General features: G+C 30.4%; 1 protein-coding gene across 2 annotated transcripts in view; it reads left to right on the top strand.

Moving 5' to 3' along the window:
• The window catches only part of LOC126740392 (patched domain-containing protein 3), a 48,950-nt gene that overhangs the window by 5,704 nt on the left and 17,650 nt on the right, over positions 1–25,596 (top strand). The window contains exons 1-8 of one of the 2 annotated variants that reach the window (XM_050446386.1): positions 6,934–6,953; positions 7,023–7,296; positions 15,022–15,236; positions 15,299–15,480; positions 15,539–15,726; positions 20,644–20,802; positions 20,863–21,063; positions 21,122–21,253. In XM_050446386.1, the coding sequence (XP_050302343.1) occupies positions 7,023–7,296; positions 15,022–15,236; positions 15,299–15,480; positions 15,539–15,726; positions 20,644–20,802; positions 20,863–21,063; positions 21,122–21,253 (1,351 nt within the window). In that variant the 5' untranslated portion in view covers positions 6,934–6,953. Of the gene's footprint in view, positions 1–6,933; positions 6,954–7,022; positions 7,297–15,021; positions 15,237–15,298; positions 15,481–15,538; positions 15,727–20,643; positions 20,803–20,862; positions 21,064–21,121; positions 21,254–25,596 lie in introns of those variants that run through there. The other variant, XM_050446385.1, reaches the window with a different exon arrangement.

The following is a 25,596-nucleotide window of genomic DNA, read 5'->3' as shown; positions in this document are numbered from 1 at the left end:
AACAGTAAAGTGCTGTTCATTGGCTAACCCATTGCAAATAACTATACTAAACTGTCATGTATTTTGGATTTTCTGCTTCCATTTTTAATACCCGAATTTTGGAAATTTGAAGGGGCTTACCTTTGACTAATTTAGGTTTTTTGCTTCTAGTTTTAGTTCGTTTTTTCTGTAAAATTGATTCAGGTTGTTCAGTAGTTACTGGGAAAAATTAGAAACCCCTTTTGCAATGGTTGAATAGTTCAGAAAATTGTCATAGTTTAATAAATTGACGAAATATGGTCCGGGTGTGTGCCTTGCAAGAATTATTATAGCAGATTTCCACATTGAAGGTGCGTAAATGCTTCTTTTTGATATAAATGATTCTATAGTGGAATGCATAGAATCAACAGGCATCTATGTATGGCCGGCAATTAGATAGTTAAATGTGATTTTTTTTATGTGAATAGATGTTTTAAGAAATGTGTTAATCATTGCCAAAACTTGTTTGTTTTTATTTTGTCCACTCCAATTATCGCAGTACAGGGAAAGTTCGGATATTTCAGGAGAAATACGTTGATCCAAAAGTTCAAGGTATTTTTGTAGGGCAGTGCAAACTTCGTTTGAACCTTTTTTTCCCAAAATCTCGTTCCACAGGAAACAAAAATCGTTTTTTGTTATACTTTCATATACCATAAAATTATAAACAGCTAGTTTACGAGCATAATATAAAAGTATACTGTTTCCGTGTGGCGTAGTTAACACCTTCTGTAGATCAAAAGATGCACACATGAAATTTGGGTCGCAATTTTCTTGATCTTTTTTAAATTTATCACGACTGTTTTTTATCTCTTCTCTATGACGCGGATAGTTTTCTAAATCTGCTGCTTCTACATTTTTTTCGCCTGTACTTAGGACCCTTTCACAAAGACTGCATTTATCTTTTTTTTTTTACATGAATGCCTAGATTGTAACCTTTAAAAATCCTTAAAAACTTTGCTCTGCTTACTGGATCCATTTTTTGCATTTTACAATCTTCCTTATACAATCTGTAGAGATTTGAAAAATGTCCAATTTCAGAAAGTATGTAAAGTTTCTTTGTTTGGGAGTTACAAAAAAAATTGAAGATTTTAGGCACAAAATGCTCATATCTCTGAAAGTAATAAAGTTAGAGAGTTGAAAATTGGTACAGCACTTTCTTGAATGAAATCATAGGACACCTATTTCAGGGTTTTTTTCTAAAAAAATTTGCAATAAAGATATTTGCCTTGGAAGTTGGAAAAATATATATTTCCAAGAATATTTAAGATTTTAGGAACAAAATGCTCATATCTCTAAAAGTAATAAAGTTAGAGAGTTGAAAATTAGAACAGCACTTCCTTAAATAAAATCATTGGACACCTATTTTAGAGTTTTTTCTAAAAAATTTTAGCAATGAAGATATTTGCCTTGGAAGTTGGAAAAAAAATTTATTCAAAAAAAAATGAAGATTTTAGACACAAAATGCTCATATCTCTGAAAGTAATAAAGTTAGAGAGTTGAAAATTGGTACAGCACTTCCTCTAATAAAATCATTGGACACCTATTTCAGCGTTTTTTCCAAAAAAAATTTGCAATGAAGATATTTGCCTTGCAAGTTGGAAAAAATGTATTTCCAAGAATATTTAAGATTTTAGACACAAAATGCTCATATCTCTTAAAGCAATAAAGTTAGAGAGTTGAAAATTGGTACAGCACTTCCTCTAATAAAATCATTAGACACCTATTTCAGCGTTTTTTCCAAAAAAAATTTGCAATGAAGATATTTGCCTTGCAAGTTGGAAAAAATGTATTTCCAAGAATATTTAAGATTTTAGACACAAAATGCTCATATCTCTTAAAGTAATAAAGTTAGAGAGTTGAAAATTGGTACAGCACTTCCTCTAATAAAATCATTGGACACCTATTTCAGCGTTTTTTCCAAAAAAATTTTGCAATCAAGATATTTGCCTTGGAAGTTGGAAAAAATTTATTTTCAAAAAAATTGAAGATTTTAGGCACAAAATGCTCATATCTCTGAAAGTAATAAAGTTAGAGAGTTAAAAATTAGAACAGCACTTCTTCTAATAAAATCATTGGACACCTATTTTAGCGATTTTTCCAAAACAATTTTGCAATGAAGATATTTGCCTTGGAAGTTGGAAAAAAAATTTATTAAAAAAAAAATTAAGATTTTAGACACAAAATGTTCATATCTCTTAAAGTAATGAAGTTAGAGAGTTGAAAATTGGTACAGCACTTCCTCTAATAAAATCATTGGACACCTATTTCTGCGTTTTTTCCAAAAAAAAATTTGCAATGAAGATATTTGCCTTGGAAGTTGGAAAAAAAATTTATTTAAAAAAAAATTTGTGTATTTATTGTATTTTTTATATCAAGTCCAATATAACGGAGTTATGACCATATTTGTACATACTAAAATTATAAGCCTTCTATGATTTTAAAACAGTTTTTTAATACTAAAAAAATTGTACTACCTATTTCTCACTCATATAGTGAAATTGTACTAAAACATTTATTGTGCAAACTTAAGACAAATTGCTTGGTGGTGCGAGACCTTTGGCCATGCACAAAATATTTTTAGTACAATTTTTTTTAATGGTACTATTCAAAGAATTAGTGTTCCAACTTTCAAGTCACTAGCTCTCTTAATTACTGAGATATGGACAGTTGGTTCCTTAGAAATAACTTTTTTTTTTTATTTCACCATTAGAACCCAATTTCTCCATTTAAAAATTTTTTTGAAAAAAACCCTGAAACAGGTGTCCAATCATTTTATTCAAAGAATTAGTGTTCCAACTTTCAAGTCTCTAGCTCTCTTAGTTACTGAGATATAGACAGTTGGTTCCTTAAAAATAACTTTCGTCAAGTCGTATTAAAATCAATTTGCTTCAACTGTTTCAATTGCTGGGAAGAAATAAATTATTATCCAAGTTTAGGAACTAGGGACGCGTATATCACGCAGACATTTTATCCAAATATATATTGTTGAAGTTCAACCAAAATTAGACGTCATATGTTGCTTGGGCACCAAGTCCAGTCACTTCTGGCAAGGCGAAAAAAATAAGAGTTTTCTCTACCTAAATTGCTCTATTAAAAAAGCCAAATTTATGCAGCTCAGTCGAGAATAAGAAAAAATAACAAAAACAGGATATTTATAAAAAATAAACAATTACCAAGACATACACAGATAAAAAAATCGTAATCTATAAGGACAAAGGAGGACAGAAAATATTGACAACTTTAAGAGACTGATTGGAACTACACAAACTTAGTAACCTTTACCTCCAAAGCTAATGATATAATTTTAGGTATGTTTTTAAATTTGTTGTTTCCATACGGTTCTTTCTTGCCCTAAATACCCTATAAATACCGATTAAAAGAAATATTCATTGTGGAATGCCAAGCGCGAATTCCAAAGTATACTTACATTAAATAACTCGTCAGTATAAATAAATTCAGTGATTTAATGCGTGTAAGGGTTTTCGGTTGTTTTATAGGTATTTACAAATGTAAGTAGAAATGTTTCTGGAAATATGTGACTTCTTAAAGGCCCTTTTTGTCCCCTCAACTGATTAATACTTCCCTCTTTAGACATAGAAATTTCCCATTAGTTTATTTTGTTTTCTTGGAGTTTTTAATTTTGAAATTTTGCTTTTTTAAAATATTTTTTACTGTTAAATTGCCTCCTTAAAAATATACAAACAAGGGAACCTCTTAGTTTTTCCAATTGTCGTCTTTCAAATTTCCAGGGTTTGTATGCGATTTTTGCATGTTTTCCAGGCTTTGGAGATAATCTTTTATCACTTTCAAATACACTAAATAAATTTTTTATTTATTCCAGGCATTTGATATTGTTTTTCTTTGTCTTGTTTTTATGATTCTTAAGATAGAAACAGTTGGTTCCATGGAAATAAGGTTTTCTTTCATTTCATCATCAGAATCCAATTTCTCCATTTAAAATTTTTTTTGACAAAAACCCTGAAATAGGTGTCTAATCATTTTATTCAAAGAGTTAGTGTTCCAACTTTCAAGTCTCTAGCTCTCTTAATTACTGAGATATAGACAGTTGGTTCTTTGGAAATAACTTTTTTTTTTAATTTCACTATTAGAACCCAATTTCTCCATTTAAAATTTTTTTTGAAAAAAACCCTGAAATAGGTGTCCAATTATTTTATTCAAAGAATTAGTGTTCCAACTTTCAAGTCTCTATCTCTCTTAATTACTGAGATATAGACAGTTGGTTCCTTGGAAATAACTTTTTTTTTTTAAATTTCACAATTAGAACCCAATTTCTCCATTTAAAATTTTTTTTGAAAAAAACCCTGAAATAGGTGTCCAATCATTTTATTCAAAGAATTAATGTTCCAATTTTCAAGTCTCTAGCTCTCTTAATTACTGAGATATAGACAGTTGGTTCCTTGAAAATAACTTTTTTTTTAAAATTTCACCATTAGAACCCAATTTCTCCATTTAAAATTTTTTTGGAAAAAAACCCTGATATAGGTGTCCAATCATTTTATTTAAAGAATTAGTGTTCTAACTTTCAAGTCTCTAGCTCTCTTAGTTACTGAGATATAGACAGTTGGTTCCTTGGAAATAACGTTTTTTTTTAATTTTCACCATTAGAACCCAATTTCTCCATTTAAAATTTTTTTTGAAAAAAACCCTTACACAAGTGTCCAATCATTTTATTCAAAGAATTAGTGTTTCAACTTTCAAGTCTCTAGCTCTTTTAGTTATTGAGATATAGACAGTTGGTTCCTTGGAAATAACGTTTTTTTTTTAATTTCATCATTAGAACCCAATTTCTCCATTTAAAATTTTTTTTGAAAAAAACCCTGAAATAGGTGTCCAATCATTTTATTCAAAGAATCAGTGTTCCAACTTTCAAGTCTCTAGCTCTTTTAGTTACTGAGATATAGACAGTTGGTTCCTTGAAAATAATTTTTATTTTTAAATTTCACCATTAGAACCCAATTTCTCCATTTAAAATTTTTTTTGAAAAAAACCCTGAAACAGGTGTTTAATAATTTTATTCTAAGAATTACTGTTCCAACTTTCAAGTCTCTAGCTCTCTTAATTACTGAGATATAGACAGTTGGTTCCTTGAAAATAACTTTTTTTTTTAATTTCACCATTAGAACCCAATTTCTCCATTTAAAATTTTTTTTGAAAAAAACCCTGAAATAGGTGTCCAATCAATTTATTCAAAGAATTAGTGTTTCAACTTTCAAGTCTCTATCTCTCTTAATTACTGAGATATAGACAGTTGGTTCCTTGGAAATAACTTTGTTTTTAAATTTCACCATTAGAACCCAATTTCTCCATTTAAAATTTTTTTTGAAAAAAACTCTGATATAGGTGTCCAATCATTTTATTCAAGGAATCAGTGTTCCAACTTTCAAGTCTCTAGCTCTCTTAGTTACTGAGATATAGACAGTTGGTTTCTTGGAAATAACGTTTTTTTAAAATTTCATCATTAGAACCCAATTTCTCCATTTATATTTTTTTTTTGAAAAAATCCCCGAAACAGGTGTTTAATCATTTCATTCAAAGAATTAGTGTTCCAATTTTCAAGTCTCTATCTCTCTTAATTACTGAGATATAGACAGTTGGTTCCTTGGAAATAACGTTTTTTTTTAATTTCATCATTAGAACCCAATTTCTCCATTTATAATTTTTTTTGAAAAAAACCCTGAAACAGGTGTCCAATCATTTTATTCAAAGAATCAGTGTTCCAACTTTCAAGTCTCTAGCTCTCTTAGTTACTGAAATATAGACAGTTGGTTCCTTGGAAATAACTTTTTTTTTAATTTCACCATTAAAACCCAATTTCTCCATTTAAAAATTTTTTTGAAAAAAACCCTGATATAGGTGTCCAATCATTTTATTCAAAGAATCAGTGTTCCAACTTTCAAGTCTCTAGCTCTCTTAGTTACTGAAATATAGACAGTTGGTTCCTTGGAAATAACTTTTTTTTTAATTTCACCATTAAAACCCAATTTCTCCATTTAAAAATTTTTTTGAAAAAAACCCTGATATAGGTGTCCAATCATTTTATTCAAAGAATCAGTGTTCCAACTTTCAAGTCTCTAGCTCTCTTAGTTACTGAAATATAGACAGTTGGTTCCTTGGAAATAACTTTTTTTTTAATTTCACCATTAAAACCCAATTTCTCCATTTAAAAATTTTTTTGAAAAAAACCCTGAAATAGGTGTCTAATCATTTTATTCAAAGAATTAGTGTTCCAACTTTCAAGTCTCTAGCTCTCTTAATTACTGAGATATAGACAGTTGGTTCCTTGAAAATAACTTTTTTTTTTTAATTTCACCATTAGAACCCAATTTCTCCATTTAAAAATTTTTTTGAAAAAAACCCTGAATTAGGTGTCCATTCATTTTATTCAAACAATTAGTGTTCCAACTTTCAACCCTCTAACCCCATTATTTCCCCATTTTTTTTAACCCCATAATTAGTTCCATAATTCGTAAACCCCAATAATCACGCTAACCCTGATAATTTAGCAACAGAAACCACATTTACAGTTGCATTTACAACAAAATGTGCCAACAATTAATTTTTTTTTTCCAATAAGAAACCCATTACGCGTCAGATTTAGACCAACAGGCAACGGAAGTAAAAAAATCTTTCAAGGCTGTCCGAGTAATTACCGTGTAATAATTAATTTTTGCAAAAAATCTGGTTTTTTAGAAAGTTTATGGAAAAAACAAACGAGCGTGTATGTGTGTGTGGGAAAAAAATTGCACTATCATAATCCCAACTGGTCGATATACTAACACCAACCTGTGCAAAACAATTTTTAATTAATGCAGCTTTAGCACACTTAGTTCGGTCATTTAATACCAGATATTAACCGTAGAGAAATTTATTTTAGTAGCATTAAATGGTAATCAACTCTGGTCCACTTTTAGAATGTAGGTAAAGCACCGAAACCGGTTTCACTTAAATCTGTAATACCCAAAAAACACCCGTTTTTGTTTCAGATGGTGGGCATAAAAATCGTGGACGAATACCTCAACAGGAGTTTCTACAAATTGGGTCTGGTGGTGGGCAAACATCCCGGCTACTTCATCATTGTCCCAGTTTTAATCACTTTACTGGGAATAACCGGATACCAAAGAATGCATAACAATATCGATCCGGAATACCTGTTTAGTCCGATTAATGGACAAGGGAAAATGGAGAGGGCCATAGTCGAAGAGTATTTTAAGGTTAATTATACCAGTAGGTTCAACGTTGCTAGAATTACTAGAGCAGGTAAGCATCCAACGTTTAAGGAAATGTTCGAAAATTCATTATAAATAAAAATTATAGGAATTGGGAAAGTATGTATTATCAAATCCAAGCTATAGTTTTGGAAATATCCGGTTTTTTGCATAGTGGTTTCCATTGAATCTCTCACTTTAAAGTTTGATATCTATGAAACTACTGAGAATATTCTCATGATTAAAAAATTATAAGAATTAGAAAAGTGTGTTTAATAAATGTCTCTTAAGGTGGAAATCAATTGGACTTATAGTTTTGGAAATATCCAGCTTTTTGTGGGGTGGTGCTCAAAAAAACTGATTGACTTTAAGGCCTGATATCCAAATAACTACTGGGAATATTTTTATGAATTAAAGAGCTTAGGAATTGAAAAAGTATGTGTTATAAATGTATCTTAAAAATAATAAATCGATTTAAAATGTTAAATTTTTTATGTGGTGGTGTTCAAAAAAGGTCTTTGACTTTTACGGTGATCTCTCACTTTGAAGCCTGATATTCAAAAAACTACTTGGAATATTTAAATTAATTAAAAATCATGGGAATTGGAAAAGTGTGTTTTATAAATGTTTCTTAAAGTCCAAATCAATTCAACCTATTGTTTTGGAACTATCCAGTTTTTTGCGTAGTGGTGCCCAATAAAGGTGTTTGAATCTTGAGGTGATCTCTCACTTTAAAGCTCGATATCTAAGAAATTGCTGAGAATATCCTCATGATTTAAAAATTATAGGAATAAGAAAAGTGTGTTTTATAAATGTTTCTTAAGGTCCAAATCAATTTAAGCTACAGTCTTGAAACTATCCAGTTTTTTGCGTAGTGATGCCTAAAGAAGGTGTTTGAATCTTGAAGTGATCTCTCACTTTAAAGCTTGATATCTTAGAAACTACTGAGAATATTCTTATGATTTAAAAATTGTAGGAATAAGAAAAGTGTGTTTTATAAATGTTTCTTAAAGTCCAAATCAATTCAACCTATTGTTTTGGAACTATCCAGTTTTTTGCGTAGTGGTGCCCAAAGAAGGTGTTTGAATCTTGAAGTGATCTCTCACTTTAAAGCTCGATATCTAAGAAATTACTGAGAATATTCTCATGATTGAAAAATTATAGGAATAAGAAAAGTAGGTTTTATAAATGTTTATTAAAGTTCAAATCAATCTAAGCTATAGTTTTGGAACTATCCAGTTTTTTGTATAGTGGTGCCCAAAGAAGGTGTTTGAATCTTGAGGTGATCTCTCTATTTAAACCTCGATATCTAAGAAACTACTGAGAATATCCTCATGATTAAAAAATTATAGGAATAAGAAAAGTGTGTTTTATAAATGTTTTTTAAAGTCCAAATCAATTTAAGCTATAGTTTTGGAACTATCCAGTTTTTTGTATAGTGGTGCCCAATAAAGGTGTTTGAATCTTGAGGTGATCTCTCACTTTAAAGCTCGATATCTAAGAAATTGCTGAGAATATCCTCATGATTTAAAAATTATAGGAATAAGAAAAGTGTGTTTTATAAATGTTTCTTAAAGTCCAAATCAATTTAAGCTATAGTTTTGGAACTATCCAGTTTTTTGCGTAGCGGTGTCCAAAGAAGGTGTTTGAGTCTTGAAGTGATCTCTCACTTTAAAGCTCGATATCTAAGAAACTACTGAGAATATTTTCATGATTTAAAAATTATAGGAATAAGAAAAGTGTGTTTTATAAATATTTCTTAAAGTCCAAATCAATTGACACTATAGTTTTGGAAATATTTAGCTTTTTGTATGGTGGTGCTCAAAAAACGTGTTTGACTTATTATAGTCCAACATCTCAAAATCTACTGAGACTTTTTTTAGGATCTTTAAAGCATAGAAATTAGAGAAGTGTATTTTATGATCCAGATCAATTTAAATTCTCGTTATAGAAATATCCCACTTTTTGTGTGATCGTGGTCACTCACTTTAAAGTCCAAAATCTCAAAGTCTACTGGGAATATTCTTATGATGGTCTGAAATGTATGGTCTCAAACCTGGAAACAAGCTGATATTTGCAATTTTTGCCAATGAACTAAGCTCCCTGAAAATAATTTAAAAAACGTGGAAATTTTGAATGCAATCCTGGAAAACACCATGAAATTCAAAAAACCAAAATAACCTCAACTGCCTGGACAAATTTATAAATTTTGCTCTTAAAATTCTATATGAAAACCTGGAATCGACATGATAATGGAAAAAAAGTAAAAAATAACCCTCGACTGCCTGGACTAATTCAGAAATTTAGTTTAAATTTACCTGAAATTGGAAATAAAAAATGCGTTAATTCTCTGGACGAAATTCGTAATTTCCCTCTGGAAAGCTTAAAAAAAAGACCTGAAAATTTCAAAAAAAACCTGAAAATTTTTTGGTAAGGAATTAAACTCTCGTTTGAAAAAATTGAAACAGTGGAAAAGATTAATCATTTTCCTCTGGAAAATTGGATGAAAATTTGGACACAGTCTAATCATGAATAAAATACAAATGACCTCAATTGCCAGGAATAATACAGAAATATTTTTATTATATTATTTGAAAAAATCGACCTAAAATGGAAAAAGGAAAGAAAGACTTGATTTGAATTTGGCATTCAATTATTTTCTTTACGTGTTCTCTATATTTGTGGTTTTTGCTAAATAAATATGATTATTATTATTAAAAGTCTGGCTTAAAATGACAAAAAAAACTTCTAAGATAATTCTTCAAGGAAACTCAGGTAGTTATCAATTTTTATTTAAGTGTTTTCAGGTTTCTTGCCATGGAAACTCAGATAATTTACTATTTTCGTCCAGGCAGTTGAAAAATCAGATAATTTCCATTTTTCTTATTGATAATTACTATTTTTTTCCAGGCAATTAAAGATAATGTTTCGAGACAATTTAGGTAGTTTTCCACAGAAACTTGAGTTATTTGTTATATTTTTTTAACCAGTCAAACTTGTTTTTTTTTTGGAAAACGAGATAATTTTCCATTTTTGTCTTTGAAAATTTGTGTATTTTCTTCCAAACATTAAAAGATTTTTTCCAAGGAAATTCAATTTTCCAGTTTTTTTCATGGAAATTTAGATAATTTTTTTTTAAAATTTGAAAATATTTTTCATTTTTTATTTTAATGAAATTCGGGTTAATTTAATTTTGTTCTATGAAAATTCGAATAATTTCTCATATTCTACAAGGAAACTTACGTTATTTTAATTTTTTCTATAAAAATTCATTTTTTTTTAAGGTCTAAGTATAAGTATATATTATAATACTGCCGTCATTAGGTAAAACGCCGTATCTGAGAAAATTGCTGAACGAAGTATTTGCAGGTTTTGTTTAACTTCATAGCCGTTGTAAGTTTGAGATCCGAGGTTGGCAATAAATATTGGATATTCATAAAATTTTCTCGGAAATTCATATTTTGGCAAAAAAAAGTGAAATAAACATGTAGATCACAAATTATGGAAGATGCCTCGTTTTCTTTAAACACTTACAGCATGGCATGATGATTAACTGATTAGAAAAAATGCAGTACTGCGTTTCTCCTAAGCAGTTTATAAGCAAAACAAAAACGTAATACTTTTGTATTTCGTTTATTTGACATATTTATTACAAAAAATGGTATTCTAACACAACTTTAATTCTTAACAAAATTCAGGTGCATTGAAATAGCAATATTAAATTAAAAAGGCTTAAGTTCTGAGAGTCAAGTTAAAGTTGGAATATTTATCCAAAACGTCTTTCGATTTTCTGGCAAAACCTCATTAACGTTTTGTAAGATATTATCCCTTTTCTCTCTTGGGAATCCCTGTGGTTGCAATAAGCATTCTGGAAGCTTAATTCCATTTGGTTTTGTGGCTTTAATTTGTAAAAAGTCTAGGCAATTTAAAGGTTCCATATTATCGTACGAAACCTTATAGAGCAGGTGATACGCGCCCCTGATTGTGGTGAATTGAACTATGTTTTTTAAATATACCCGGCATGGTGGCTTCTTTAGTTTTTTCTGAGAAACATGGGACTTCCAATTAAAAAATCTTTAGCTGTCATTTCTTTCACATCCACCTTACCTTTATTTGCGGTTGAAACTGCATCCACAAAATCTCCAAAATCGTATGTTTTGCCTTGCTTCTTTAGGGATAGTTCCACCTGGTGGTGGAAACTATCCGCCGACATAAAGGTGTGGCCGGGTTCGAAATAATGAATGTTAATTTCATTAGCAGTGACATTGCTTGAATTAATTAAGTAAACAACAAAACTTGCAAAACACCAATTTTTGTTTTGACTCGAACAGTTGTTGAGCCAAATACTGGCACATTTAGAATCCCGTTGTTTAATGAAAAATGCGTAAAATGCACTTATGAGGTCTTCCTGACATCTACCACTAATTCCTTCATGCCAAAGAACTGCCAATGGCTCGGATTGCTTATTATTATATATATGTTACCCAGAGGAACAAAACTTTCGTTATACACAGAAAGTCTTTTAACGAATAAAACTTTTTTAAATGAGTCAACTCTTGGCAGCATTATAACTTTCTGAAGATCTGCCGAAAAGTGTGTGTTTGTTTCTGGATTTTTAGCAACGTGTTGACGATAAAGTTCTCGGGACCCGTTAGCCAAGTCGATGTGTTCTTTTCAAGATCTACATAATTCGCAAGTCTCAAGTTGAGGCTGAGTCTCTTTGTGATCGTGCAATTTCATACCTTCACAATGCTCACACTCCTCATTGCCGAGTTGTGTAAAGGATATATTTTTTTCTTCACCTCGCATCGGTACACATTATATGAAACGTTAATTGCCGGGAATTTTTCTAAAAAATGAGCGTGCATCTACCTAATTGTTACATCACTAGGTAAATATCTGACATTTGGTGCGTGTTCACGACGATAATGTGATATAATAAGGGGATTAAAAGATTCTAAATGTTCATTAATTTAATTTTTAGGGATAAAATTAACTGGTTTTCTTTTGCCACGTTTATCTGCTACTGGTGTAATGCTTCCTTTCGGTGTTTTCAAAAGAACTTCGTAAATGAATCTATCGTTACTTGGTTTATACCCTAACGTACATAAATAAAAATGTTTACAGACATGCTTTGTTATTCCTGAGTCATCTTTCAAAGTATATTTAAAAAGAATTATTTCTAGTGTATCCTTCAAAGTCTACTTGTTTTGTTTTTTTTTTAATTTCAAGACGCTCAAAGGATTGTAAAATAAAAGCTCGTCTGTTCATATAGGATAGACTCCAAAACTCATTATTAATTTTGATCCGCAAATCTTTCGAAAAAGACAAGGAACACTGCAATTTACATTTCGAATTACACGGAGGAAGAACAGCATGTTTTTCTCTGATTAAGTCAGCTTTATGTTGTTTTCGCGTTTCAACACTATCTCACCCAAAAAAATTAATCATAGTACAAAAATCAACACAGAGTTTTGTTACATTTCAACTTTGACAACGACAAAAAAAATATAAAAATACTTCGTTTTCTTCAATAGAGCTTTCACTTCGATTGCCATTTTGACTTTCTTCATTATATGATAAATTTTTATCTTCATGTGAAAAATTATTGGCATTATTAATATTTTCATTTGTAGCCATTATATTCTAAAAATATATTCAAAACATACATTAAAAGAGTTTTATGAATTTTTAATCTTACCTGAGGCACTTCTTCTGTCGCGTTAACATTAAAGTTATTTAAAACAGCCATGCCAGCTTTAGGTATAGATAATTCCTAAAATTTAAAAAAACTATAACTTTCAGAATAATAATATAAATTTAGAAATGCCAACCTGAGGTATTTTTTCTGTAAACAAAATCTGATTCACACCTCCGGCTCCGTCTATTTCAGGACCATCATTCATTTCAGAGCATAATGATAGGTTTTTATCATAATTAACAATTTCGCTGCAATCAATAAGTACTTTTTCCCTTAAAGTGACTTCATTATCGATATACGTTCCGTCCTCTGTTATAATTGGGATGTTCTATATATCCTGAACAATTAGTATAGGTGTATCATTTAAATTGGTATCAAAAGAGTTATTACATTGAACTTCAGGAGTATCCAAACTATTACCGCAGTTAAAGTGTAGATTAGAGTTTGTGATTGGCATTAAAGACTGCTGTTGTTCTTCACAATAATAATAATTATTATTTGGTGAATTATTTAAATCACTGGATATTTCCATTGCAGCAACAGAAGTCGATGGTATTATGATGGGGCAATCACTTTGATTGCTTGCCAAGGTCATAATAAGTTTCGTTCGTTTAGACATTCCTAGCTATTACTAAATCTTTACTCCTTTGCAAGAGCCTTTGCACTAATAAATGTTAAAAATAACACCATAAAGCAACACCAAACTTACAATAAAAAACTCAATCTTAATGCTTGAAATACAAACACAAACTAACACAAAACAAAAAATGATTACAAAAACGGTGCAAAAGTCGGTGTGCTAAATTTATAAAAAATAAAGGTTTTGCTACACATTATTAGTCTTTGTACGTACAACTAACTAATACATTGTGTATTAAAAATAAATAAAAATAGTGTTTCTCCACTTTTGTGGTAAAAACAAGAATAAAATATATTATATATATATATTTATAGTTGTCACTTGTTTTTTTTTTTAATTTTTTATTGAGGTACTGAAGACTAGAAACAAAATTATATTTAAAAAAAATAAAAAATTTATGATCAAATACATTAATATAAAAATAAATACAAAAGACACTTTGTTTTTCCACTATTGTCCGGTAGTGTAGATGCCTAAAGAAGATTCTATGTGATCACTCACTTCAAAGTCCAAAATCTCAAAATCTACTGCGAATATTCTTATGAATTAAAAAGCATAGAAATTGAAAAAGTCTATTTTATAAATATTTCTTTAGGTCCAAGTCAATTCAAATTATATTTTTGGAAATATCTAACTGTTTGTGGGTTGGTACCCATTCATCTTAAAGTCCGATATCTAAATACCTACTGGGAATATTTTCAAGAAATAAAAAGCATCTTCTTCAGAATATAATTCTTCACAAACATGATTTAGAATGCAAAGCATTTATGTCCAAAATAATGAACCTTTACTATTAAAGAACCACTTGCTATTAAACAATGTTTACACAAATATCGTTCACTTGTGACATTCCACGTTACACAGCAATTTATTAAATCTAGATTTGTTTAAGGTCACATTTAACTAGAAACACCCGATTTGTGGTGAATTTCAGATTAAACCGTAAAATAATAATCATTGCTCACACAACAGGGAGTGGACACTTTATTAGACATTAATTTATGCTTGCACATTACATAATCCAGGACCAAAAGGATATGTCCTAAAATGTGTTATTAAATACCCAAAACCCTTAATTGTTTAATAACTGACGTAATAATTCTAGTATAATAAATCGAAATTTGAATAATCAATTTGTTAACGTAACGTAAAATTTAATTCGTGATGCAACGAGATGCGTGAAGACATGAATACGAATTGAGGAATTAAATTAATGTTTGCCTTGTGGTACCGGCGATGCATGGAGATTGACCCAATTTTAAAATTTTTTATAAAATTATGCTTTTTTAAGTTTCAGTCTTTGACGCTACACACACATTTTATAATTATACTTTTTCAAAATTACCTCAAAAGTGGATCGAATAATATTTGGCATTTTTCTTTATAAAACATTTAAATACACCTGAAAGTTACTCCTCACGTTTCTCTCTTTCCAGGTAGATTCGGTCGTGTGATAATAACATCCAAAGATGGTAACAAGAACATGCTTCGCACCAGCGTATGGCAGGAAATGCGCGAACTGGACAATCTGATACAAAATATGACGGTGGAATACGAGGGAGAATATTTCAATTATAGCAGCATCTGTGCCAAATGGATGGACGAGTGTTTCTTTAATGATATTTTAAATTTGGAGTATGGTATGGACCAGGTGAGGGCTACTTACATAAATTGAACTATAATGATGACTAATCAATGATTATCACTTTCCAGATTGAATCAGGCGAATGGCAATTGACGTTTCCTCTAACCGTGAACATCATGACTCTGGATGTGCACGCACTGCCAGTTTTCTTTGGAGGAACCGAAGTGACCGAGGACGGGTTCGTGAAGAGCGTCCCGTCGGTGCAGCTGGTCTATTTCGGGAATGCTGATACCAAAAAAATCGACACTCTGTAAGAAGTTTTTTTTTTAAATAAACACAACTTTGTAGACAACTTGTTGAAATTTTAGTGGTGCCGCGTGGGAAGATGCTTTTCTTGATCTCATAGAGAGAGTGCAGGATAAAGAAAAAAGGTTTAAGCACATCAGGATTGCCAGGTTTTCCTCTAGGACACTGGATCATGAACTGGAGAAGAACACTCGTTCTGTGGTGCCCTATTTTACTTCGACTTTTTTGATTATGGCCATATTTTCTGTAGGTAAGTAACAATGCAATACAAATTAAAAAAATGCATCTATTATTTTTAAACGCGTCACATAAACAACCTTAAGATCTTAATTTCGACTTTATTATCTTCTTTGTTACAACAATACAACATACGCTATATTGTAATAATAATAATAATAGGCGTTTTTAAGGTTCAATTAGGTATGAATAGTCATTGATTTATTTTAAACGTACACATTTATCAGGATAAATTAAGAATAGTAGCATTTACACTGTATTTATTTGTTACTATTCCTATTAAAAAATCGCTTTAATATTCAAACAAAAATTGCATATTTTTTTAAATGAACAAGAAAAGACTGCCTGGAATAAAAATTAAATACTTCCGGGCAATAGAACTTATGTTTTTATTACAATGAGAAGCTTAAGAGATTGATTCCCTTCTGCTTACTAACTGAGTTTTTTAGTTGTAGTTTTCTTTTTGGTACTTTGTATACTTATTATTATATAGTCGCAGACTATATTATGCACGCGAGGTCGAGCCCGAAAAATCGTGTTTTTTTGGAAATAAAAATTCATATTTTTGGCTGTATGGCTAGCGAAACGATGAAATTTGGCATAGGGTCTCTCAATACATTGGGAATGATGGATCCGTAAACATTTTTTTTTTCGTTTCCATCAAACGGAGCGGTACTGTCTCAAAGTCAAAAATTCGTAAAAAAATTGGTAAAAATCGAGTTGCTCACGAGATCTCAATTTTAAAGCGTTTAATCGAGCTGAAATTTTCAGGATATAAGGGTTCTTGGGGCTTACGTGGCTGTATACTTTTTGGGCCAGATCGGTATACAGGGTGAGTTATTATAAGCGAACAAAAATGACTAAAAAAAAAATTCAAACTTCTCCAGAGGCTAAAAAAAAATTTTTATAAAAAAAGGGTTTCGGCGAAAAGACTTCGTTTTATAAGAGATTTAACATACTTGGAGCTTTTTTTTTGTAAAAAATTTATTTTACGAGTTCTGGCATTTTCAGTTTTTTGGAATTTTCCGCCAAACGATCCTTATTTCGGAAAAAAAGTTTTTTTCAAAAAATAGCTTCATCCTTTATCTTTCATATGCCATATAACCGAAATTTTCGTAAGCCATACAGGGCGAGCAATAATGAACTTTACCCATGAAGGTCCGACCCGAAAATCACATTTTATTTATTAACTTTTTCGTAGTGGCATCTGGACCATTTATATTCTCAGGCATTAAATACTTTAATAACCCCATTATTTGTGTAAAATTACAATCTTCCAACTTTAATAGGTTCTGAGCAATTCGAATTTTCGCGTTTAATTCATTTGCCGCGTCCCTGTACATGGTGAAAAGATCAAACAACAATAAAGGATTCGAAATTTTGTTTTACAACACATACTAAAATTTCAGGGTTCCAGCAATAGTACAAGTACCCGAAAAATGCGATTTTATGAAAAAAGTCAATTTTTTTGCGTTTTTGCAGGTAATTGGAGGTGTCAACCTAAACTCTAAAGAAATGGCTAGTGGGAACAATACTTTGACGCATGGTGGGTAAAAATTTTTTGCTCGTGACAGGTGGCCGGGACTTGGTTGGGTTTTTTGTAAAATTATGAATGAAAATGAACGGGAAACGATCAGGGAAAGGAAGCACCGAATCAGAAAATGAATGGGCTTTCCGAATCTGTGCATATCAATTGGGGAAATTGTGTATTGCGCCCAGGAAAATTCGGCAAACATTTTGACGTCTTCGAAAAATGCCGTTTTTTTGAAAAGTCTGTGGTTTTATACCGGGGTGAGACGAAATGAAATTTGTCCGATTATTTTATTAAAATTATTCGAATATTTACACGGGTCAGTCGTAATGATCTATTTAATTTAAAATAAAAATTTAGATATTAGGTGAGTTTTTACTATTTAGTTTATTATTAATAAATGTTAACAATTCTTAAACATTGCTTTTGGGATATAAATAAAAATTTTTTGAAATTATTGATTTTTAAGGTTAGTCGAGTATCATAACTTTTTTGGTATTGGTGCGATTTGGTTGAAATTTGGTACCTAGTACCTATTTCGGATAAGATTAATACATTTTTACAGATATTTGACATGACTATGTTTTAAGGTCACGTGACTACCTTAACTTTCTTCCTATTTGTCCGATTTGATTGAAATTTGGTATTTGGGCTTTATTTAGGATGCAATTATTAATTTTTGACAGATATTTGACATTTGACTTCCGGGTCACGTGACTATTGTAACTTTTTTGCTATTGGTCTGATTGGGTTCAAATTTGGTATTTTTGCTTTATTTAGGATACAATTAATAAATTTTGACAGATAATTGACAAATTATATTTTAAAGTCACGTGACTTTCATAATTCTTTTGCGATTGATCCGATTGGGTTGAAATTTAGTATTTGGGCTTTATTTAAGATGCAAGTAATAAATTCTGACAGGAATTTGACATATTGAATTTTAAAGTCATGTGACTTCCATAACTTTTTTGCTATTGATCCGATTGGGTTCAAATTTGGAATTTGGGGTTTATTTAGGATGCAATTGTTGATTTTTTACAAAATTTTAAAATATTGAGTTCTAGGGTCACGTGACTATCAAAATTTCCTATTTGATTGAAATTTGCTATTAGATGATATGTATATATTTGTAGATAATACTTTGTATTACCCTATTCCTTTTATCTTAATTAGTTAAATTATTTCTTAAATTTGCCTTTAAAAAAAAATTAAAAAATCATCGGTTCGAATACATAGGCTTTAAAGGGAACTTATCTTCTTTCGTAATATTGTAGCATTATTATAGATTTTGAAAATTTTTGTCATTAAGCTTTTTCATTCCTTTTTGAATGGTCTTTAGCCAGAAAAAAGAAATTTGGAATTTGGAGCATGTTTTGAAAAAATTTTAATTTTGGGCCCGGTTTTGTTCGAAAATCGATAAATGCAAATAAATAGGTTTTCTGTTCATTTTAGAGTCAAATCGATAATAACCTTTTTGAAAGGTATCCTGAAGTACTACCTGATAGAAAAATAAAAAAATGAAATTTTTTCATAGGGCTCTTGATAATTCGATATTTATGATTAATAGTTTTTTACAATTTTCTCCGAATCTGTGATAGCTATAATCAATTAGTTTTAACATTTGAATACCTCGTAACATTCCCTAGAACTTTTGTTTACGACAAAAAGTTGTCAGAGTTATAGTTTATTTAGAAAAAAATAAAAACCATTTTTTCACAATTTTTCACCCTTTTAATTTTGGAAAAAAAAAAATTTTTTTCTTGGGTTTTTTTTACTGGAAATTGCCAACTTAGGGCTTACATTATAATTTGTCGGTTATCATTTTAAGAAAAAAAATGCTACCGTGGGAAAAAACGAGTTTTCTTTTATTTTTTTTCACATTTTTACTAATATTTCGGCTTCTATAGCTTCGATTCAATTCGTTGATGGTTTCTTTTATTTCTTATTCTCCTCCTGTCAATTCTTTTGATATTTTATTACAATTGCCTTTCGAAATAAAACTGAAAAATTTAAAAAATCGACGTAAAATCCTGGTTGACTTATAGACTTATACATAGGCTCTTATGGAACCTAAGTTTTCCCTTTATATTATGGCACTCGTATCAATCGTGGAAGATTTTGTCAGTAAGCTTTTTTATTAGTTTTTGAATGGTCTTTAACCAGAAAAAAGAAATTTTGAATTCGGAGCATATTTTGGAAAAATGGTCATTTTGACCCCGGATTTTGTTCGAAAATCGAAAAATGCAAAGAAATAGGTTTTCCGTTCATTTTAGAGTCAAATTGGTAATAATCTTTTTTAAAGATACTCTGAAGTAGTATAGGATAGAAAAATAAAAAATTGAAATTTTTCCATAGGGCTCTTGATAATTCGATATTTATGTTTAATAGTTTTTTCCAATTTTCTCCGATTGTATAATAGCTAGAACCGATTCGTTTTAACAGGCGAATACCCCTTAATATAGCGAAGAACTCTTATTTAATACAAAAAGTTGTCAGATTTATAGTTTATTAATAAAAAAATAAAAACCATTTTTTTGAAATTTTTTCTGGGTATACCTCCCTTTCGATTTTCGACAAAAAAAAAAAAATTTTTTTTCTTGGGTTTTTTTAGTGAAAATTGCCAGTTTAGGGCCAAAAATTAGAATTTGTCAATAATTATTTTAAGAAAAAAAATGATACCGTGGGAAAAAAACAATTTTCTTTTGTTTTTCCCACATTTTTACTAATATCTCGGCTTCTATAGCTTCGATTCAATTCGTTGATGGTTTCTTTTATTTCTTATTCTCCTCCTGTCAATTCTTTTGATATTTTATGACTATTACTGTTGAAAATAAAAAGAAAAATTAAAACAAATCGACGTAAAATCCCGTTTGTTCTATTTCAATAAATAGACCCTTATGGGAACTTCTCTCTAATTTTGGTATTTATGGTTTATTTAGGATACAACTAATAAATTATGACAGATAACTGACATTTGAGTTTCAGCCCAGGTCACGTGACTACCGTAACTTTTATGCTATTAGTCCGATTTTGTTGGAATTTGGTATTCAGGCTTAATTTAGAATACAATTAATATATTTTGACAGATATTTGAAATATAAGACAGTATATCGACACACAACGCGACTATATAACAAATTATGGTTCTTTGAAGCATGATACCCCAACCACTGGTCATCTCTTTCCTTGGCATATAAACGTTGGTACACCTGATAATTTTTGTTTTGTTTTAAGAAATCCTCTAAGGCCCATCACTGACAGGACTTAGAGGTTCCAAACTGGTCCCCACGGACCAAAAGTATAGGAGCGAAGCGACTATACTAGTTAAATTGGCATTTCTGATGTATTGTATGGAAATAAATAATTAATTAATTATGCTTTTCTCTTTGCTTTCAGTGACTTGTATGATGACTGATTGGGTAAGATCCAAACCGTGGCTGGGCCTATTGGGGAATCTGAGTGCTGCCATGGCCACGCTGTGCGCCTTCGGGTTTTGCATGTACGCGGGGGTCGATTTTATCGGAATTAATTTGGCCGCACCCTTTTTGATGATCGGTATAAAATTTCTATGCGAAACAAAAGGCTTTTGTTGGTTAAACTTATCAATTTTTTTAGGTATTGGCATTGATGACACGTTTGTAATGTTGGCAGCATGGAGAAGAACCTCCATAAAGTCCCCGGTTCCGGAACGGATGGCGCAGATGTTAAGCGAGGCGGCGGTTTCCATTACGATAACGTCGGTTACGGATTTTTTCAGTTTCTTGATCGGGATTTTCAGTCCGTTTCCTTCCGTCACCATTTTCTGCATCTATTCCGGTAGGTATAAAAATTTGAATAACGTTAACCCGGTTTTATATTTTGATTTGTTTCGTAGGTGCCGCCACGGTACTTTTATTCGTTTGGCATTTGACGTTTTTCGCCGCATGCGTCGCCATTTCCGGTTACTGCGAGCAGAAGAACCTTCACTCAGTGTTTTGTTTCAAGGTGCAGCCTTTATCAAAATCAGGTGAGTTCTTATGTTAAATCAATAATATAGTAGGTACTAAGTATAATATAGTGTGGCCCAAGTTAGGTGTACAAGGTGTCCCATTTTGGGTACTTTTGCGGGAGATTTCCGTTATTTTTAGAGATAGAGAGTTAAGGGTTTTGCGACACTATGCTAACTTTTTGTAAAACTAAAGATGCCGTCAACAAAATTTTCATAGCCCTAAGTTTTTAAGATACAAGGCATTTTTGAAAATTTTGCAAAAATTCCTGATGATGGTTATTAATACGTTGAAACACTGGGAAATGTATAGATGAGATACGTCATTTTAAAGGGAATAAGAATAAATATAAAATATAAAAAATTCAGGTCCGTATTTAAAAAATGAAGTTGATAACCGTTTTAAAAAAAATTAAAGTTTTGTAGAGCACAAAAACTTATAAAACTTTGTAAATAAAAGTGAGTGTCTAAAATCGATAGTTTTGGAAATAATAATTAAAATAAAATTTGGCATAAATCATCCTGTAATTCATGAATTAATAAACATTTTGTAACGCTATAAAAGGATTTAGAATAAGTATCAAATTTTGCAACTTTTTTCGAATTTAACCGCCCTCGTACTTATAGTTTCTAAAATAACAATAGTTACACATTAGAGTAAATAAGGCACTCTATATATGTAGCAATATACAATAAAATAGTTATATAGTCAACGATAATCTATTATAATTAATTTGAGAATGACTAATGAAACTAATATTCAAACGTTTTACGCTTATTTGCAGTACTACAATTTTACTTCAGCCAAATAGTGAAAAACAGTACAAAAAAGAGTCTCTTCTTTCAATTTGTACAATTTTTACATTTAAATTGAAACAATTTAGAAATTTCTAAGAAAAATCTCCTACAATATTATTTTTCTTTGGACATAGATGAAATTTGATTCTAAAACGGTTCAATAGCAAATTGAAGTGACTCAAATTGCTGCTAAGTCATTGGAAATAATAGAGGAACTCATTCCAGCAATTTGGGTGCTTTGTATCAGTCCGGACTACATTAAAAACGTCTTGGAATAATATTTATCCCTCCGAAAAAGTTGAAATTTTATTCCAGCCATTTAGATGACCTTAAAGTGACTCAATTCGCTAATAAATTATTGGAAATACTGGAGAGAGTTATTTCAGGAATTTTAGATGCTCTGTAATATTTTTTTAGTATACTTTTAACTGCTAAGAAATTTATACTATTTAAAAATTTGCACTGAATTGATAAACTTTGATACGATTTTAACATTTTTTGATTTTATCAAATTTCTTTTTTTTTTAATATAAATAAGAATATCTCCGTTATTCTTACCATCACATGAAATTTAGATATACCATCTGAAAGAGAATTAAATTTCCTATAAGATGGGTATATTTCAGTTTTTGAGTAATTTTTTATACCGGGTGTTATCAGAAATTAAATGTAACATTTGAGAAATCTGCAAAATTAATGGTATCTTCTTCGTTGTCGTTTTTCTAAAATTTGGTAAATAGGGACATGTTTTTTTTCAGCAAAAACTACTGCATTTAATATGCTTTCCAATGATATACTTACTTTTGTGATAGCTATTTGTTTTCACAGCAATATCATGGGCAAAAGAAAGAAAACCACAAAAATTGAAAATTTTCAAATTTTTTCGACTTAAAGTAGTTAAATAGTGCCTAATTTCATAAACATTGAATATCGGGACATCTTATGCACTTCGTTTTCCTAATAGACGGCAACCCCATAAAATTACATTTGCAGAAGTGTTCAGACGCTGTGGGGAAACTGGAGACAAGAACCTGCTATTATCAGAGCTGTTACAGAAGATAGATCTAGAAGTATTCGCCGCATTGGTGCTGCATTCACCATTCCACTGTACATAGAGTTCTTAAAAAAAATTATTTGCATCCGTTTCATTTGAAAAAAGTCCAGGATTTATTGCCAGTGGATGGTGAGGTGAGGCGTCAATTCTGTAGGTCGTACTTGAATAAGTTGCAAGAGTGGGGAACAGATCAAATATCTTGGACAGATGAAGCAACATTTTCAAGAGCCGGAATAATGAATTTAAGAATTAACCATATATGGCATACAGAAAACCCTCATGCGACTGTTGTTTCACATTTTCAGTATGAGATAAGGGTCAACGTATGGATAAGATTAATGAGAGGTCGCCTTTTCGGGCCTGTAATGCTTCCTGATCGGCTCAATTCCAATGGATGCCCAGCCCTTAATGGCAGAATTGTGCAAAATTCCTTGAATTTTGCATTGGGGAGAAATGGATCGGAAGATATGGTCCGGTAAGATGGCCGCCCAGAAGCCCTGACCTTACGCCCCTTGACTTTTATGTCTGGGGCATTAAAAACTAATGTTTATAGTATTAACATTAATACTCGCGACAAAAACGCGTTGAACTTGAACGGGTTGATAGTGTCAGAAGAAGATGCATCAAATGTATTGAACAAGAGGGAAGACATTTTGAACAATTGTTATAATTTTAGGTTTGTTTAATGAAAATTTGATTTTTTAATTTTGGTAAATCAAGATATATAAAATTTAAAAATTTTCAATTTTTGTGGTTTTCTTTCTTTTGCCCATAATATTGCTGTGAAAACAAATAGCTATCACAAAAGTAAGTATATCATTGGAAAGCATATTAAATGCAGTAGTTGTTGCTGAAAAAAAAACATGTCCCTATTTACCAAATTTTAGAAAAACGACAACGAAGAAGATACCACTAATTTTGCACATTTCCCAAATGTTACATTTAACTTCTGATATCACCCGGTACAAAAAATTACTCAAAAACTTAAATATACCCATCTTATAGCAAATTTAATTATCTTTAAGATGGTATATCTAAATTTTATGTGGTGGTAAGAATAACGGAGATATTCTTGTTTATACGAAAAAAAACAAAGAAATTTGATAAAATCAAAAAATGTTAAATATCAGAAGAACTAACAACATTTCGAAAAAATTTTATACGACTTTTTTGTTGCAAATGACTTGTTTAATCACCTCTTAAAGTTTGGCGGTTTTTATAGTACACACCTTGTATTTAAAAAAAAATCATCCTACTATAAACAGGGTGTTTCTTAATAATTTGAATACTCCACTACCTTTTTTGTTTCAAAATTGCATTTTTTGAAGTTTTAGGTAAATATTTTATATAGGGCAATACAAAAAAGTGCCCCAAATAAAAATAAAACATATTTTTTGTTATGGAACCCTATTACATTAATTAATTTCTTTACTAAGTAAAGTAACTAAAATTTGACGTATCACATGTGCTATTTAATGGTGTAATGGGATTTTTAGTCCCGGAGGTTCGTAAGTCAAAGAAACCACTAATGTCGGGAAATCTCAGTTTATTCACCTCAGTTACGGGTTTAGTTTTACCACCTTTAATAATAAAATAAATAATACAAATTGCTAGCGAAGAAACAGGACAGTTGTAACCTTAAATATAAAGAAAATATTTAAGGCGTTCGATATTCTAATAGAACAGACTATATCAAAGGTAGAGGTCGTTCCGCTTCAACGGTTTGATGGTTTTTAGGTTATGAACAGTTAAAAATCTTATTATTTACTGTCAAAAATTAACTGACAAGAACATGATAATTTAAAGATCCAAATAATTCAATTTTCAACATTTCATTCGACTAAATGGGAAATATGAAATCCCTTGTATATAAAATTATTACTTAAAAAAAAAGACGACCTAACAACCGCTATAAGGAAAAATAAACATAAAAGAAACAATGAATTGAGATTTTTAAGGGGTTCCAAGATACAATCCAGCTAATACACTAATGTTAATTCCTCTTGAGGATACTGATTATTCCTTCCTGGGTCTCTTGTGTACGGTCTAATGCCTACAGAAATACTATATAGAGCTATAATAATAAAAAAAAACTTCTTTTTCTTTTTTTTTTAAATATTGTATTGTAGGCCCTTGTGTTACTTTTTATACTTGATTTGTTTACCTCTTTACTTTGTATACATTTTAGTGTAAATTGATTTTTTTTTAATTTATTCACTAATTTATTTATTTATTTTTTGCTTGTATTTTGACCTCATACAATTTTGTTCTATATTACAATATTCTATGTATATTTTTTATTGTATTTTTTTACTTTCTGTATTTTCTTATTTTTACTTAGGCTTTGTCTACAAATTGTGAAAATTTTTAACAATATACAATATAAGCTCTGATTTAATTATGCATGTCCCTACTAAAGTTTATTACTTGATACCTTGTCTGCATTTGGAACTTCTAGTTATAAATATTCAAAAATTGCTAAGTTTTTTTTTAACGAAATATTTAATTCTTT

Source organism: Anthonomus grandis, chromosome 9 (assembly GCF_022605725.1).
Source record: "Anthonomus grandis grandis chromosome 9, icAntGran1.3, whole genome shotgun sequence".
In the NCBI taxonomy this organism is placed as follows: Eukaryota; Metazoa; Arthropoda; class Insecta; order Coleoptera; family Curculionidae; genus Anthonomus; species Anthonomus grandis.
The sequence above is the reverse complement of the archived record's forward strand: the minus strand, read 5'-3'. Positions and strand labels throughout refer to the sequence as shown.